Source organism: Coregonus lavaretus, assembly GCF_964263955.1.
Source record: "Coregonus lavaretus genome assembly, chromosome: 20".
Classification (NCBI taxonomy): domain Eukaryota; kingdom Metazoa; phylum Chordata; class Actinopteri; order Salmoniformes; family Salmonidae; genus Coregonus; species Coregonus lavaretus.
Window position 1 is genome coordinate 12,735,425 of NC_140007.1, and position 16,369 is coordinate 12,751,793.

At 48.1% G+C, this 16,369-nt stretch overlaps 1 protein-coding gene across 1 annotated transcript in view; it reads left to right on the forward strand.

The window, feature by feature from the left end:
* Positions 1-16,369, forward strand: part of LOC311147915 (nucleolar protein 4-like) — a gene marked incomplete at both ends in the record, with an annotated part of 152,409 nt that overhangs the window by 126,794 nt on the left and 9,246 nt on the right. Inside the window, 3 exons of the mRNA XM_084184757.1 lie at positions 10,007-10,365; positions 11,335-11,520; positions 12,972-13,160. Coding sequence (XP_084040883.1) covers positions 10,007-10,365; positions 11,335-11,520; positions 12,972-13,160 — 734 coding nt within the window. The remainder of the gene's footprint in view (positions 1-10,006; positions 10,366-11,334; positions 11,521-12,971; positions 13,161-16,369) is intronic.

The following is a 16,369-nucleotide window of genomic DNA, read 5'->3' on the forward strand; positions in this document are numbered from 1 at the left end:
TTTCCTTTTTATTCTATCAGTTGTATACTTTTTTAAATAATGTTTTTGGTGGGGTAATTGGTATTACTGAGAATAAATATAAAAACTTTGGGAGCCATGCCATTCTGAAGCAGTTTATTCTACCTGTAAGATTTATGGGAAGATTGTTCCATTTAATTAGATCTGCTTTCATATTGTTGAGTAATAGGATAAAGTTATCTCTTTCTCTCTTTTCATTTCCTCTCTTCTCTTTCCCCTCTTTCTCCTGCCACCTTCACCGCCGCCATCTCTCCTTCATTCATTCTCTCCCTCCCTTTCTCTCTCACACACATCCTTCTGGTCTTTCTCCCTGGTCTCCTGCTCTCCCCTACCTTCTCCTTCTCCCTCTATCGGTGCTCCTTTGTGATGTCCCTCTCCCTCTCTCTCCCCCCTGCTCCCTAACCTGGGTGGGCTGGGCTTTCAGAGGGGGACAGCTGTCACTGCTGCAGCAAAAAAAGGAGGGAGGGGGGGGGGGATTGCCTGCGCAGGGCAGGGGGAGAGAGAGATGGGGGGGGGGGGGGAGTGGCAGCAGGGAATGGCTTGTTGCTATGGGGATGCCAGGGCCTTGCACAAGCATGGGGAGCAGCTCGTGCCGCTTCTTAGCTGGATAATCCATTGTAATCCCGCGGAGGGGAGTCAGCGCGCCCCCCTCTCCCACTCTCATCCACCACTCCCCCCATCCGCCTCGGGGAGATTGGAGAAGTGGGAGTGAAGGAATTAGCATCTGTTAATGCTCGCGCTCAGGTCAGCTCCGCTGAGGGGAGAGGGAAAAAAAGCCTCAAGCTGTCAGAACGTACTGGAGCCGCTAATGAAAAACGACAGGCCGTCCTATTAGAGCACCCACCCTACTACCCCTCTCTCCCATCCCCCTCCCGCTCCTCTCCATCCAGCACCCCCTCTCCCTTTCTGGGCTCTCCCATCGGCCACCACCGCATCCGTCTAATCAACACCTCAGCTCTGCTTATAACGGAGAAAATCGATTCATCCATATTAAAAACCAAGGGGATAATTGTATAACAGTAATAGGACGAACTGCGGCAAGTGATATTATTTGGCCGGCCTGGCCATATGTCATTAGCAGTGTCTGAAGGAGAGAAGCAAGCCAGCTGGTGTTTGGCTATGGGATGTTCTTTAGTGTTGTAGACACACAGGCTTGACCTTGCACAGGTACAGATGGTACAGGAACCACAGAAGTTGCTGCTGCCTGGGTTCCAGCCTCTCCCTCTCTTTGCTGTGGCTGGCCCCTGGGGGCCTGTTGTACACATAGGGATATCTTTTTAACACACGCATGCATGCACACACACACAAACAAACAAACAAACAAAACTTTATACATTTCAGTACGTATACATCAAAAACCCATACTGTCTGCTCGGAGAAGTACCACACACACACACACACACACACACACACACAACACACACATACAAGCTGAAACACACACTGTAGCCCATAGATACATGTCTGTGCTTTCCCTGGCCCTGGCTGAATGAAGACGTTTGTGCGATTGGTCGTGCTTTTGTCACAGGGCTCTACCATGTGACCCTCCTCAGCCACTATGAAGTCACATGGTCCCTTAGGGGCCATGCAGACCGCTGCTGTGATCCCTGTGCAATAGATTGACCTGACCGTCCTCTTCAGTGACCCCCCTGCACACGTCTCCTCTCTCCTCTCTGCACTCTCTCTCTCTCACTCACTTTCTTGTTCTCTCTCTCTGTACTCTACTCTCTGCACTCTCCTTTCTTTCTCTCCCTCTCCCTTTCTTTCACTTATCCTCTATCTGTCTCCTCTCTTTCTCTCTCAATTACTCCCTCTCTCTTTCTCTCCACTAGCCTTTACTCTGCGCCCTCACTTTCTACTGATGAATCTCTCATACCTATACTATACCCTGTTCCCACACTCTCCCTTTATGACAGGCAGTTTAGCCTTTTAACAAATGTCAAACGTTAGGATACCTTTTTACAACGGTCTTATCTCTGCAGGGCTCTACGGCACGACCATTTTACTCACATATGCGCCTAAATATTTTGCTGTGCGAACTGGAATTTGTATTTAGGAGCATTAGTGCCCCTAGAAAAATTAAGGATTCAAGCTTTATTACCTCAAATATTTTTCATTGTGCTCCTAAATTTCTTTGTGTGCACCTACATTTTTCAACTTAGGCGCACGCGTGCTCCTTGTAAAAAAGGTCAGCATAGAGCCCTGCACCGTCTGTGTGAGATAGCCTAGTTGGTTATTATGTGGGCTAGGACTATGTGTTGTTGTTCCCATTCATGCTTCCATCTGTTCATCTCTGAATGTCTTTGCACATGTATGCTAGTAAATGAATGTGCTTTTTTGTGAGTGCGTCTGCGTTAGTGGCTCGGGACGCTACTCACCTCCAGTCTGTGTGCTTGTACGTGCACTTTAATGTATGGTTACTTGTTTGTGTGTGTGCGCGCGCCAATGCGTGTGTGTGTGGATTCTCCCACATGGCTATGTGTGTGTTCGTAGTGTGTGTGCTCTCCCACATGGTTGAGCAGTATTTTTTTCTCCCTGTAGCTTTAGTTGTTCTGATGCAGTCGAGCTGATTGAATTATGGGCAGACAGTGTTTTTTGAGGCAGCAACCGAGGTGAGTCTCTCTCTCTCTGCACAGTGTGGACCGGAGAGCCGGCACCGCTGTTGCCTATTTTGTTTACACGGCAAAGTGGAATTTAATTTATTGGGCCATCGCTACATTAAAGAAACAATCCCCTTAATTAATGCCAGGTTTTAGTTTGCCCGCTTTATTTAAATCAATGTACAAGAGGCCAACTACAATAGAAACATTGATTTACGCGCACGGTCTGGTAAAATATAGAATTGCCGCAACAGATTAAATCATATTGATTAAAATGTTTCCCTGTCATTTCTGACCAGGTGGGGTTGTGATATATTGCTAGCTTTTTTAATAAACGAGTTGTTACTCTCAACTCTAACCGCTGTAGGAATGGAGGCATATATCTTCTGTTCAATTAGAAATGGGTAGATTACTGGCAATGAAAGTTGACTTGATTTAAAAGGCTCACACTGTGATTGTTTGAAGGTGTGTACATGTCTGAAACGATCAACGCTGCTATAATACTGTCTGTTGTCTCTGGTGTGCGAGAACAGTTGGAGATGAATGATGTCAGGATGGCTGATGTAGCGTCCTCCTCCTCTTCTCTTCCTGTGTCTGTCTGTCTGCTGTAGAGCGCCATGACTGCCTGCCTCCCTGCCTCCCAGAGAGGAGCATGGGTAAAACATTGATTGACTGTCTAACCCCCGCCTCCTCCTGTACCTTCCTTGGTCCCCTGAGCCTGCCTCTGCCCTGGCTGCTAGAAGGCGCAAAGGCTTTTTAAGCAAAGGCTTGTGTTTGTGTGTGCGTGGGTCCTATGCGCTCTGAAACCTTTCCTGCTTGGAGGTGCAAAGAGCTTTTTAGGTGTGTGTACTCGTGTGTGAGCGAGCACCTGTCCTTGCATGTACGCGCATGAGACCTTTCCTCTCTTAAACACAAACAGTCTCCTTTGCCCTTGTGCCCCTCGGCCTTCTAAACACTCCATGTATCAAAGTGACATTCAGAATTCACAGGGGCCTGCTGCACGCCACTATCACTCCTCAGAAAAGAGAGAGCTGAGGAATGAGAGAGCTGAGGAAAGAGGAAAGAGAGAGCTGAGCATGGAGGGAAGCAGAGATGGATTTCTATTTTTCCAAGAGAGAGAAGCGATGCGATTTTTCATCCCTGCTTTTATCCTCCATTCATATAGAATAGAAACAGATCTATCCCCTAGCCAAAATACAGATTTTCCTGCCTCCCGAGTGGCGCAGCGGTCTATGGCACTACATCGCAGTGCTAGAGGTGTCACTACAGATCCGGGATCGATCCCGGGCTGTGTCGCAGCCGGCCACGACCAAGAGACCCATGAGGCGGCGCACAATTGGTCCAGCGTTGTTCGGGTTAGGGGAGGGTTTGGCCGTCTGGAATGTCCTTGTCCCATCGCAAGCTAGCGACTCCTTGTGGCAGCCGGGCGCATGCATGCTGACTTCGGTCGCCAGCTGTACACTGTTTCCTCTGACACATTGGTGCGGCTGGCTTCCGGGTTAAGGGAGCAGTGTTTCAAGAAGCAATGCAGCTTGGCGGGGTCGTGTTTCGGTGGACACATGGCTCTCAACCTTCGCCTCTCCCGAGTCCGTACGGGAGTTGCAGCGATGGGACAAGGCTGTAACTACCAATTGGATATCACGAAATTGGGGAGAAAAGGGGGTAAAAAGTACCACAAAAAAATACTGTTCTGATCCCATCCCAGAGAGAGAGAGATATTAGATATTTCTGAGAAGAGGAGAGATGCGGGTAGAGGAGAAGAGCAATGTTCAAAGCAGGGATGCATGAGAAAATCAGCCCAGTCTCAATGAAGACATTGGTTCATCAAAGAGTATTGCTGTGGTTGACACTTTTCTCTCCACTATATACTCTGTCTGTCACTCTCTCTCTCTTCCCCCCCGCTCTCTCTCCCTTTCTTTTCCCGCCTCTCTCTCCTCACTCTTTCTCTCTCTTCCCCCATCTCTTTCTCTCTCTCGCTGTCTTCCTATCTCTCTCCCTCTCCTTCTCTCTCTATCTCTCTCGCAAACTTTCAAGGAAATTAGCGTAACTTGTTGCTCTGCTGTCCTCCGATTTAAAAGACACTTTAGCCTTTGATGGACAGAAAAGTCAGTGTGTGTTGTGTTGATACCTAATGGCTGCTTAGGTTGGAGTGAAACACTATGTTTGTGTCCCAAATGGAAACCTATTCCCTACATAGTGCACTACTTTTGACCAAGGTCTGTATGGAATAGTGCCATACAGGTCAAATAGTGTATGGAATAGTGTATGGTGCCCTTTGGGACGCAACCCAATACCCATATCTTATCTGTTGTCTTTTGCCAGATACAATGTGTCCTCCTATAGCCTATAGCCTGCTGAAGCTTCCCATGTTATTTCAAGGGCATTTACCGCACTTGTTGTGCACAGTGTTTGTGGTCCTAGCTTCCTAGTAGCACAGTACAGCGATGTACTGTAGCATTGTGTGGAGACTGGAGAGGTGATCAAATGTACCATGCTGTACCTTCACACAGTGTACATTTTCACTCAGAAGAGACAGCCTTATTAATCCCACTAGGATATTTCTGGTGCCCCTGCTGAAACCCCCCCCCCCCCCCCAGCATAGACCAGCACAGGCTTGTCATGCTGGTGACCAGCCTTCGCTGTGTTTTTGCTTGTGCCTTCGCTGTGTTTATGCTGGTGCCTTCACTGTATTTTTGCTGGTGACCACCAGCCTTCGCTGTGTTTTGGACCAGCATGGACTAGCTTGGTCACAAGCATACCAGCATACCAGCATAAGCAGGTCACCAGCATACCAGCATTACCAGCATACCAGCATAAACTGGTCACCAACATACCAGCATGAGCTTGTCACCAGCCTAACCAGCTAGACCAGGGATGGGCAACATACGGCCCGGATCCGTCCTGCGAGCACATTCAATCCGGCCCGGGGAAGTTTGAGTAAAAATAAATATATATATGTTTTGTGTCAAGAAAACACTCCAGGCCACTCTTGAACATCTAAAACGAGATAGAATGTATGTACAATTCCCACAGGGGGCCAGTATGAAAAATAAAAAAATTTATGCACTCAAGTCGCTCTGGATAAGAGCGTCTGCTAAATGACAAAATGTAAAATGTAAATGATACGTTTTCAAATAAATGCCCTTTTTCTGACCCGCAAATTGCTTTTGACGAACAAATCGGTCCGGAAGACAACGGTGTGATCTCTGAAATCCTGATGTGGCCCTCGAGCCGAAATGATTGTCCACGTCTGAGCTAGACCATGCTGGTCAGACTAGCTTGATCAGCATAGACCAGCATGGACTAGCATAGACCAGCATGGACTAGCATAGACCAGCATGGACCAGCATAGACCAGCATGGACTAGCATAGACCAGCATGGACCAGCATAGACCAGCATGGACCAGCATAGACCAGCATGGACTAGCATAGACCAGCATGGACCAGCTTTAAATGTAGGCTGGTTTATGCTGTATTTTCTTCTGCAGGGGCTGGCTAGGCTATATGGCTCAAAATTGTATCCAATTCCCTATAAAGTGCACTACCTTTGCCCAGGGTCCATAGGGCTCTAGTCAAAAGTATTGCACTATGTAGGGAATAGGGTGCCACGAGACTCAGCCTATGTCATTAGTAGACATTAAAGCTGTGGGTGGGAAAAAGCAGCCCACTGTCTGTCGGTGTCCGCTCAACTTTATTTTAGCAGCATGTCTGTCTGTCTGTCTACATCCGTGGACAACTAATAGCCTAGGCCTAGTAGTCTGCCATGAAGTAGGGAATGAAACAAAACATGCTGTGTGTTTTCACTGTAAGCCTATGTGTGTTAGTCTGTCAGTCCTGTCTGCCTGTCTCAGCAGCTAGATCTTCAGTAGTGCTATACTGAGTAAACTAGCCTACATGTTTTCCAGTTTGCCATATTGTCAGGTGTGGTTTATTTGAATAGGGACAGGTAGCCTACAAATTCATTGACACATTGAATAAACAATCATCTGATGTGTTGCGCCCCTAGATGGGTGCTGCTGACAGAACAGAACAGTAGAGTAGAGTAGAGGACAGTACAGGAAGGATACCAAGGGCTTGGTGCTGTGTGCCTTTAAGAGCAGCAGAGGAGGGTGGCTCCCTCAGCAGGCGACCACACGTTCTTGCTGAGGGGGATTTGTGTTGAGCTGGCAGGAATTAGGCTGGCCTTACTCTCCACGCATGAATACTTTTTATACTCTAATAAATACACACCGCCTGCCTCCCTTTCTACGCTGCCATAACCCACTGCCACATTCTCTCTATCTTTCTCTCCCACCATTGCTCTCCCGCTCTCCTCTTCTATCCTGCCTTTTTGCTTTTCCCCTTCCTTCTTCCCCCCTCTCTCTCTCCCTCCCCTCTCTTGCCTGTCCCTTTCTCTCAATCTCTCTTCATCCCTCTCAGCCCCCCGCCGCACGCACCCTCCTGCTCTCCCTTGCTTCATCCTCCCTCCTCCTCTTTTGCTCTCTCCCTTGCTCTCTCCCTCTCCCTGACCTGCTCTCTACCCCCCACCCCCCTTTGACCTCCTTCCTAGTTCCTAGCCTCTCATCTCCCCCTCTCTATCCCCACGCACTGGTCTCTACCCCTACCACCCTCTACCATGGAATAACCCACTCTCTCTCATCCCTCTCTCTCTTTCTAAATCTCTACCTCCTCGCTCTCCCTGCCCTTGCTTCTGGCCCGCTCTAGCCCCACCTTCCTTCTCTCCCTTCCCTCTCCTCCCCCTCCCTTCCCCTCCCTCAGTGGAGGCTTTGGAAAGCTGACCCCAATACTGCCCTTACTGCACACACGCTCTCCAAGCGGCACGTAGGCTTTAAGTCCAAATCTACATACACACATGCACTGGGAGACGCCCATGAACCCCTCTCAGTTCCACTCAGAGGGTTATGCATACAGGCCAGGCAGTGTGTCTGTGAGAATGGGGGTCTATGTGATGAGCACCCTACCCCACCACCACTACACTATACTGGCCAGTGAGAGGTGGTGGAGCATTGCACAGCACAGCACTGCACTGCTCTACGCTGCACAAGAGACACTACAGTCCCTCCTCTTCCTAGTCATAATGGGGCTGTGTGTGTTACGTTTCGTGTGTCGTGTGTGAGTGTGTGTCTAGTGTGTGTGTGTGTGTGTGTGTGTGTGTGTGTGTGTGTGTGTCTGCTTGTGTGTGTGTGTTTCTGACAGAGACAGGGGAACGAGAAGGACTGTGGAAAACAAAAACACACAGGTCATCCATCAGCGTGGCTCAGTGGCAGAGCCATGCACCAAACAATCACTTATTTAGTAGCTGCCTCTGGTTGAGTTGAGGATGGGGAGGGGACAAGAGAGTGTGGAGAGAGGTGTGTGTGTGTGTGTGTGTGTGTGTGTGTGTGTGTGTGTGTGTGTGTGTGTGTGTGTGTGTGTGTGTGTGTGTGTGTGTGTGTGTGTGTGTGTGTGTGTGTGTGTGTGTGTGTGTGGGGAAACAAGTAGTTTGCCCTGGTACTATGGTGTGCACCATTGTATAGTGTAGCTTACAGTGTGTGACTGGGGTAAAGGGGAGGTGGCAGTGCTTCCCTCTCTCTGTACTCTGAGTGCCATGCTCTGAATAAGTATCACTGGCTGCCTGCCTGGCCCCAGTCCAGCTCGGATGGCTTTAATAAACTAACACAGCACAGCAGCACACATCCCTCTCTGCCTCTCTGCCTTTCTGTCTGCCTGCCTGCCTCTCTGTCTGTCTGTCTTTCTGCCTGTCTGCCTCTCTGCCTTCTTGCCTCTCTGTCTGTCTGCCTCTGTCTGTCTGCTTCTCTGTCTGTCTGCTTCTCTGTCTGCCTGCCTGCCTCTCTGTCTGTCTGCCTCTCTGTCTGTCTGCCTCTCTGCCTGCCTGCCTCTCTGTCTGCCTGCCTCTGTCTGTCTGCCTTTCTGCCTGTCTGCCTCTCTGCCTGCCTGCCTCTCTGTCTGTCTGCCTCTCTGTCTTCTTGCCTCTCTGTCTGTCTGCCTCTGTCTGTCTGCCTCTCTGTCTGTCTGCTTCTCTGTCTGCCTGCCTCTCTGCCTGCCTGCCTCTCTGTCTGTCTGCCTCTCTGCCTGCCTGCCTCTCTGTCTGCCTGCCTCTCTGTCTGTCTGCCTTTCTGCCTGTCTGCTTCTTTGCTTGCCTGCCTCTCTGCCTGCTTGCCTCTCTGTCTGTCTGCCTCTGTCTGTCTGCTTCTCTGTCTGTCTGCCTCTCTGCCTGCCTGCCTCTCTGTCTGTATGCCTCTCTGTCTGCCTACCTGCCTCTCTGCCTGTCTGCCTCCCTGTCTGCCTCTCTGCCTGCCTGCCTCTCTGTCTGCCTCTCTGCCTGCCTGCCTGTCTGCCTGCTGCACCATGGCTGTAACACTCTGCTGAGTGCGAGTACAAATAGAGCCACACCACACCAAGTGTTCCATGTGTATTCTTACTGACTACAACAGCTCCCTCTACTGCTAATTGACGGTACTGACAAACTGAGGTTGAGGGTGGGATTTACACTCAAGGTGTGATGTAGGCTCCACGTTGGATTTCCCCAACCTCTTCATTGACTGAAATATGTGTTTTTACATCTCTAAATGGCATCTCTATGTGTTGTTTGTGGTGTGATGATGATTCTCCCAGTCTAACTGGTGCTCTCATGAATAAGTATCACTGGCTGCCTGCCTGGCCCCAGTCCAGCTCGGATGGCTTTAATTAACTAACACAGCACAGCAGCACACATCCCTCTCTGCCTCTCTGCCTTTCTGCCTGTCTGCCTGTCTGCCTTTCTGCCTGTCTGCCTCTCTGCCTTCTTGCCTCTCTGTCTGTCTGCCTCTGTCTGTCTGCTTCTCTGTCTGTCTGCTTCTCTGTCTGTCTGCCTCTCTGCCTGCCTGCCTCTCTGTCTGTATGCCTCTCTGTCTGTCTGCCTCTCTGCCGGCCTCTGCCTGCCTGCCTCTCTGTCTGCCTGCCTCTCTGTCTGTCTGCCTCTCTGTCTGTCTGCCTTTCTGCCGGTCTGCCTGTCTGCTTCTTTGCCTGCCTGCCTCTCTGCCTGCTTGCCTCTCTGTCTGTCTGCCTGCCTGCCTCTCTGCCTGTCTGCCTCTCTGCCTCTCTGCCTGCCTGCCTCTCTGTCTGCTGAGTGCGAGTACAAATAGAGCCACACCACACCAAGTGTTCCATGTGTAGTCTTACTGACTACAACAGCTCCCTCTACTGCTAATTGACGGTACTGACAAACTGAGGTTGAGGGTGGGATTTACACTCAAGGTGTGATGTAGGCTCCACTTTGGATTTCCCCAACCTCTTCATTGACTGAAATATGTGTTTTTACATCTCTAAATGGCATCTCTATGTGTTGTTTGTGGTGTGATGATGATTCTCCCAGTTTAACTGGTGTCCCTCCCTGTGTGTTTCCACAGATGACTCATCCTCAGAGAGCGGCAGCGGGAATGGCATGCACACCATGACACCTCCGTCCGCGGGTGGGACGGCCCCGGGGTCAGAGGGGGGTGCGGGTGGACCCCCCTACAGGGAGGTGGTAAACGGCAATGGGCCCCAGGCCCCGCTAGACTTCAGCACCACCTCCTCGTCCTCATCGTCCGAGGATCAACAGGCGCCGGTCAACCTGAGTGAGACCAGGCTGCCCGGGACAGCCCTGATGGGCCCCTTCCAGCCCGACCCCGCAGATGAGCTGCGCAGAAAGTACCCTGTCAAGCCCCTCCCCCATGCTGCTGAGCTGTGCCTGGACAGAGACTCGATCAGGGACTACGGCAACAAGGTGAGGCCTTCTACTCAGACCTGGGTTTGAAATTATTTCAAATAGTTTACCTCGGATTTGATTGAGCTTATACAATACAATGCAACTTTCCTGGTACAATGAACCAATAGAATGGTCACAAAACTGCAACCCCTGCCCATCTGGCACTCCAGGCAGACTTAAGCAAATGCTAAAAGTAGGTCTGATGGTGATATATTACATACAAAGTGATCATGTTGAGCAATGAGCCCACCAGGACTGTGTGAGTAATAGTCTGAAAGCTCAGTGTGACATTGTTATAGATGACCACTGACTTGCTATGAACTATGAAGGGTGAGGTATGCACAAGAAGGTGAGGTTCATTGTCAGGGCATTGGACAAAGCTGAGAGAGGTTTCCATTGAGATCCTGCCACACTGCAATTACCTGTTCATTCTCGGGTCGGGTCGGAATCCAATACATCATGAAACCAGAAAGAGAATGTGCATGAGAGCAGCGAGAGTGGCTGTGCCATGGGAAGTAGCCTAGTTGTGTTGCTGTGCTTGTGATGAGCTGTGATGAACGTCCATACAGGAGCCAGTGGAGGACAGTGCCATTGGGCCTGTATGAAAGGAGACTGGGGATAAAAGGTTCTTCCTTCCTGCTCTCTGGCTATTGAATGAGACACACACTTCACCATGCTCTGACAATGCAGCCTTGTCCTTGAAGGCATCTTCTTTGCCGCCTTGTCACAGACGAGCGCCATTGGAAGGATCTGACTAATATAAAAGCTAGCAGTTTTTTGTGTCTCACTGTAATCAGTGTTCCTCACGATTGAGATTGTGCCGGCTGCTTTCAATGTGAAGGAGCATACAGACGGAGGGAAAACCTTACCCTGGCTTTGTATCTCTTCTTTCTTTGTCTGTGCCTATTATGTGTGTGTGTGTGTGTGTGTGTGTGTGTGTGTGTGTGTGTGTGTGTGTGTGTGTGTGTGTGTGTGTGTGTGTGACAGTCTCCTCAGTACAGCTCAGGAAGCTACGACTCATTGAAGATGGAGACGTGTGCCGAGGACCTGACCGTGAGCAGAGGTGCGGCGGCGGCGGCTGAGGACGATGACGATGACCATGAAGATCACGACGACAATGATAAGATCAACGACACGGAGGGCGTGGACCCCGAGAGACTAAAGGCCTTTAACGTAAGAGCTGCTCCCACCTCAGCTAGACATGACTGAACACACACACTGTACACTACATATAAGAGCTCCTCTCACCTTTTCATGACCTTCACCTCAGGAACACTGGAAACAGCAAATACAGTGCTATGAAAAAGTATTTGCCCCCTTTCTAATTTTCTCTACTTTTGCATATTTGTGATACTGACTGTTAACAGATCTTCAACCAAAACCGAATATTAGATAAAGGGAACATAAGTGAACAAATAACACAACAATTACATATTTATTTCATTTATTTCATAAACAAAGTTATGCAACACCCAATTCCCCTGTGTGAAAAAGCTTCAGCTCACAGACGGATGGTCTGACATACTCCTGTAGAATTCTCTGATACAGAGCAGAATTCATGGTTCCTACTATTAAGGCAAGTCGTCCAGGTCCTGAGGCAGCAAAGCATCCCCAAACCATCACACCACCACCATGCTTGACCTTTGGTATGATGTTCTTACTGTGGAATGCAGTGTTTGGTTTTCGCCAGGCATAATGGGACCCATCTCGTCCAAAAGGTTGACTCAAGTTTGCCAAAAAAGCACCTGGATGATTATCAAGACTCTTGGAAGAACGTTTTATGGACAGATGATTCAAAAGTATAACTTTTTGGACGACATGGTTCCAGTAATGCCTGGCGAAAACCAAACTCTGCATTCCACAGTAAGTACATCATACCAAAGGTCAAGCATGGTGGTGGTGGTGTGATGGTTTGGGGATGCTTTGCTGCCTCAGGACCTGAACGACTTGCCTTAATAGAAGGAACCATGAATTCTGCTCTGTATCAGAGAATTCTACAGGAGAATGTCAGACCATCCATCTGTGAGCTGAAGCTGAAGCGCAGCTGGGTCATGCAGCAAGACAATGATCCAAAACACACAATCAAGTCTACATGAAAATTGCTAAAAAGCAACAAATTGGAAGTTTTGGAATGGCCTAGTTAAAGTCCAGACCTAATCCCAATTGAGATGTTGTGGCAGGACTTGAAGCAAGTAGTTCATGCTTGAAAACCCACACGTCACTGAGTTAAAGCAGTTCTGCATGGAAGAGTGGGCCAAAATTCCTCCACAGCGACGTGAGAGACTAATCAACAACTACAGGAAGCATTTGGTTGGAGTCATTGTAGCTAAAGGTGGCACAACCAGTTATTGAGTGTAAGGGGGCAATTACTTTTTCACACAGGGGAATTGGGTGTTGCATAACTTTGTTTATGAAATAAATATGTAATTGTTGTGTTATTTGTTCACTTATGTTCCCTTTATCTAATATTCGGTTTTGGTTGAAGATCTGATAACATTCAGTATCACAAATATGCAAAAGTAGAGAAAATTAGAAAGGGGGCAAATACTTTTTCATAGCACTGTAGCTAGCAGAGCAGACACACACCTTTTTTCCTACAAAGATTCTTATTTTCTTGTTTTCAGATGTTTGTGCGTCTGTTTGTGGATGAGAACCTGGACCGCATGGTGCCCATCTCCAAGCAGCCCAAGGAGAAGATCCAGGCCATCATCGAGTCGTGCAGTCGCCAGTTCCCCGAGTTCCAGGAGCGCGCTCGCAAGCGCATCCGCACCTACCTCAAATCCTGCCGCCGCATGAAGAAGAGCGGCATGGAGGTACATACCGCACCTACCATACTTCATCCCTCTTTTATTCCTACTCTCTTTCATCCCTCCATCTCTGTCTTTCTCATTCAGTGTGTCCAGATGTACCGCACCTACCATACTCCCTCTCCTCTCTCTCTCATCCATTTCTCTTTCAACCCTCTCGCATTCATACCCCCTCTATCAAATCAAAATCGAATTTTATTGGTTGCCATGTTTAGCAGACGTAATTGCGGGTGTAGCGAAATGCTTGTGTTCCTAGCTCCAACAGTGCAGTAATATCTAACATTACACAACAATACACACAAATCTAAAAGTCAAAGAATGGAATTAAGAAATATAGAAATATTAGGACGAGCAATGTCGGAGTCCGGAGTATAAATATACTGAACAAAAATATAAACACAACATGCAACAATTTAATTTGACTGAGTTACAGTTCAGGAAGTCAGTCAATTGAAATACATTCATTAGGCCCTAATCTATGGATTTTACATGACTGGGAATACAGATATGCATCTGTTGGTCACAGATACACTATATATACAAAAGTATGTGGACACCCCTTCAAATGAGTGGATTCGGCTATTTCAGCTACACCCGTTGCTGACAGGTGTACAAAATCGGGCACACGGCCATTCAATCTCCATAGACAAACATTGTCAGTAGAATGGCCTTACTGAAGAGCTCAGTGACTTTCAACGTGGCACCGTCATAGGATGCCACCTTTCCAACAAGTCAGTTCGTCAAATATCTGCCCTGCTAGAGCTGCCCCGGTCAACTGTAAGTGCTGTTATTGTGAAGTGGAAACGTCTAGGAGCAACAACGGCACAGCCGCCAAGTGGTAGGCCACACAAGCTCACAGAACGGGACCGCCGAGTGCTGAAGCGCGTAGTGCGTAAAGAAATCATCTGTCCTCGGTTGCAACACTCACTACCGAGTTCCAAACTGCCTCTGGAAACAACGTCAGCACAAGAACTGTTCGTCGAAAACTTCATGAAATGGATTTCCATGGCCAAGCAGCCGCACACAAGCTGACCATGCACAATGCCAAGCGTCGGCTGGAGTGGTGAAAAGCTCGCTGCCATTGGACTCTGGAGCAGTGGAAACGCGCTCTCTTGAGTGATGAATCATGCTTCACCATCTGGCAGTCCAACGGACAAATCTGGGTTTGGCGGTTGCCAGGAGAACGCTACCTGCCCCAATGCATAGTGCCAACTGTAAAGTTTGGTGGAGGAGGAATAATGGTCTGGGGCTGATTTTCATGGTTTGGGCTAGGCCCCTTAGTTCCAGTGGGAAATCTTAATGCTACAGCATACAATGACATTCTGTGCTTCAAGACTTTGTGGCAACAGTTTGGGGAAGGCCCTTTCCTGTTTCAGCATGAAAATGCCCCCGTGCACAAAGCGAGGTCCATACAGAAATGGTTTGTCGAGCTCACTGAATGGAAGCAAGTCCTCGCAGCAACGTTTCAACATCTAGTGGAAAGCCTTCCCAGAAGAGTGGAGGCTGTTATAGCAGCAAAGGGGGGACCAACTCCATATTAATGCCAATGATTTTGGAATGAGATGTTCGACGAACAGGTATCCACATACTTTTGGTCATGTGTACCTTGAAAAAAAGGGTAGGCGCGTGGATCAGAAAACCAGTCAGTATCTAGTGTGACCACCATTTGCCTCATGTAGCGTGACACATCTCCTTCGCATAGAGTTGATCAGGCTGTTGATTGTGGCCTGTGGAATGTTGTCCCACTCCTCTTCAATGGCTGTGCGAAGTTGCTGGATATTGGCGGGAACGGGAACACGCTGTCGTACAGGTCGATCCAGAACATCCCAAACATGCCAATGGGTGACATGTCTGGTGAGTATGCAGGCCATGGAAGAACTGGGACATTTTCAGCTTTCAGCAATTGTGTACAGATCCTTGCAACATGGGGCCATGCATTATCATGCTGAAATATGAGGTGATGGCGGCGAAGAATGGCACGACAATGGGCCTCAAGATCTCGTCACGGTATCTCTGTGCATTCAAATTGCCATCGATAAAATGCAATTGTGTTCGTTGCCAATTGCACGCTCCCTCAAAACTTGAGACATCTGTGGCATTGTGTTGTGACAAAACTGCACATTTTAGAATGGCCTTTTATTGTCCCTAGCACAAGGTGCACCTGTGTAATGATCATGCTGTTTAATCAGCTTCTTGATATTCCACACCTGTCAGTTGGATGGATTATCTTGGCAAATGAGAAATGCTCACTAACAGGGATGTAAAAAAATTTGTGCACTACATTTAAGAGAAATAAGCTATTTGTGCATATGGAAATTTTCTGTGATCTTTTATTTCAGCTCATGAAAAATGGGACCAACACTTTACACGTTGCGTTTATATTTTTGTTCAGTATATATACAGTTGAAGTCGGAAATTTACATACACCTTAGCCAAATACATTTAAACTCTGTTTTTCACAATTCTTAACATTTAATCCTAGTAAAAAGTCCCTGTCTTAGGTCAGTTAGGATCACCACTTCATTTTAAGAATGTGAAATGTCAGAATAATAGTAGAGAGAATTATTTCATTCATCACATTCCCAGTGGGTCAGAAGTTTACATACACTCAATTAGTATTTGGTAGCATTGCCTTTAAATTGTTTAACTTGTGTCAAACGTGTCGGGTAGCCTTCCACAAGCTTCCCACAATAAGTTGGGTGAATTTTGGCCCATTCCTCCTGACAGAGCTGGTGTAACTGAGTCAGGTTTGTAGGCCTCCTTGCTCGCACACGCTTTTTCAGTTCTGCCCACAAATGTTCTATAGGATTGAGGTCAGGGCTTTGTGATGGCCACTCCAATACCTTGACTTTGTTGTCCTTAAGCCATTTTGCCACAACTTTGGAGGTATGCTTGGGTTCATTGTCCATTTGGAAGACCCATTTGAGACCAATTTGTAACTTCCTGACTGATGTCTTGAGATGTTGCTTCAATATATCCAGATCATTTTCCTTCCTCATGATGCCATCTATTTTGTGAAGTGCACCATTCCCTCCTGCAGCAAAGCACCCCCACAGCATGATGCTGCCACCCCTGTGCTTCATGGTTGGGATGGTGTTCTATGGCTTGCAAGCGACCCCCTTTTTCCTGCAAACATAACGTTGGTCATTATGGCCAAACAGTTCTATTTTTGTTTCATCAGACCAGAAGGCATTTCTCCAAAAAGTACTATCTTT